This window comes from Rutidosis leptorrhynchoides, chromosome 10 (genome assembly GCF_046630445.1).
Source record: "Rutidosis leptorrhynchoides isolate AG116_Rl617_1_P2 chromosome 10, CSIRO_AGI_Rlap_v1, whole genome shotgun sequence".
Classification (NCBI taxonomy): Eukaryota; Viridiplantae; Streptophyta; class Magnoliopsida; order Asterales; family Asteraceae; genus Rutidosis; species Rutidosis leptorrhynchoides.
In genome coordinates, this window is record NC_092342.1 from 214,725,928 (window position 1) to 214,727,795 (window position 1,868).

Sequence of the window (1,868 nt, forward strand, 5' to 3'; positions counted from 1 at the left end):
ATTTTGTTGTCCATCGAATGTTGTTATTCGTTTCGTTGGGACAAGAATTTCAGCCGGGATGACCGCTTCAGTACCGTATACCAGACTGAATGGGGTTTCGTTTGTACTGTCTTTGGGTGTCGTCCGGTGTGCCCAAAGTATATGTTGTAACATGTTTACCCATCCTTGTCAGTGTTTCATAGCCCTGCCTTTATTCCTGCTACTATATCCCTGTTAGTGACCTCACCTGTCCGTTGGCCTGTGGGTAAGCCACGGAAGTAAACGATTGTTGAATGTCCATGTCTGCACACCAGTCTTTGAAAGGATTGTGTGCAAACTGTGTTTCGTTGTCGCTGACTATTTCTCGTGGTAAACCGAAACGGCAAACGATATCCTCCCATATGAAGGTTAAGATTTTTCCTTCCAGTAATTGTGCTTAACGGTTTTGCTTCGACCCATTTTGTAAATTAGTCAATTGCGACTAGTAAGAACTTAATGTTTCCGACACCCCTTGTGAATGGGCAAACTATATCGATCCCCCACTTGCAAAATGGCCATGCGGCGTGTATTGGTATCATGTTACGTCGAGGGTATCTGTTGACGGGGGCATGTATTTGACATGCCTCACAATTTACGATCAGATCGTATGTGTCACGGTACATGTGTGGCAAGAAATAACCCTTTCTCTTGATCCTCCTGACTATTGTTCTGTAGCCGGAGTGTGTCGAGCAGGCTCCTTCGTGCATTTCTTGTATAATTTCTTTGGCCTGTGTCGGTCCAACACACCTCAAATATGGCTCAGTGAATGATTTTCTGTACAGGATGACATCTTTGAAGTGATACACTGGTGTACGCATCCGAATCCCACGAACTTGTAGTTTGTCTTCCGGGAAGGTAACGTTAGTAAGGTATCGTATGTAGGGTGTCATCCAACAGTCCTCGTCTACTGTGATTGTTGTCATGAGGGTATCCTCGTCGGTTGACTTTCGTGCCAGCACTTCCATCATAACCTTTTTGGTGAAGTGATCGTATAGGAGGGAGGCAAGTTTGCTTAAAGCGTCTGCATTTTTGTTACGGTTACGGGGTATTTGTGTAATTTCAAATACCACGAAGTTTTGGACCAGCGATTTTGCAAGCTCTGGGTATTTTTGCATAAATGCATCTCTTGCCTCGAAACTACCGTTTAACTGGCTTACTACTAATTGTGAGTTAACGTAAGCTATGAGCCATTGCACGTTGATTCTTTTTTTCTAGGCGTAGGCCTGCTAATAGTGCCTCGTACTAGACTTCGTTATTTGAGGCGGCCAAGTTCAACCGGATGGTGAAAGTTATTTCTTCCCCGTTTGGGGACACTAGGAGTAAACCTATGCCGGCTCCTTCTTCACTTGATGCCCCATCTGTATAAAGCTCTCAGACTTCATCATCGTCTCTTCTTATAATTATAGTTTCTCCCTTTTTAATCATATCGGAGGGGAATTCTACTAGGAAATCTGCTATGACTTGTCCTTTGACCGAATTTCTTGGAAGAAAATCGATTTCGTGCTCGCCGAGCTCAATCGCCCACTTGGCCATTCTCCCGGATATCTCTGGCTGGGTCATGACGTGCTTGATTGGTTGGTCCGTTAGGACCCGAATCGGGTGAGCTTGGAAGTACCTTCGTAATCGCCTTGCTGTGTGTACAAGAGCTTAAATTAGCTTCTCCATTACTGGATAATTTACTTCTCCGTTTTGTAATACTTTGATTACAAAGTATACTGGCATTTGGACTTTACCCCGGTTAGCGATTACTACTGAGATAATTGCCTCGGAGGAAGTGGCAAGATATACCGTGAGGGTTTCTCCCTGGATTGGTTCCGTTAAGGTAGGTAATTCTTTTAGAAATGATTTCA

At 44.1% G+C, this 1,868-nt stretch overlaps 1 protein-coding gene across 1 annotated transcript; it reads right to left on the reverse strand.

Annotated features, from left to right (window-relative positions):
- Positions 1-446: 446 nt before the first annotated feature.
- Positions 447-1,133, reverse strand: LOC139870812 (uncharacterized). The gene has a single exon (XM_071858582.1). It carries the CDS (start codon positions 1,131-1,133, stop codon positions 447-449), a length of 687 nt encoding a protein of 228 aa, XP_071714683.1.
- Between the last annotated feature and the right edge of the window lie 735 nt (positions 1,134-1,868).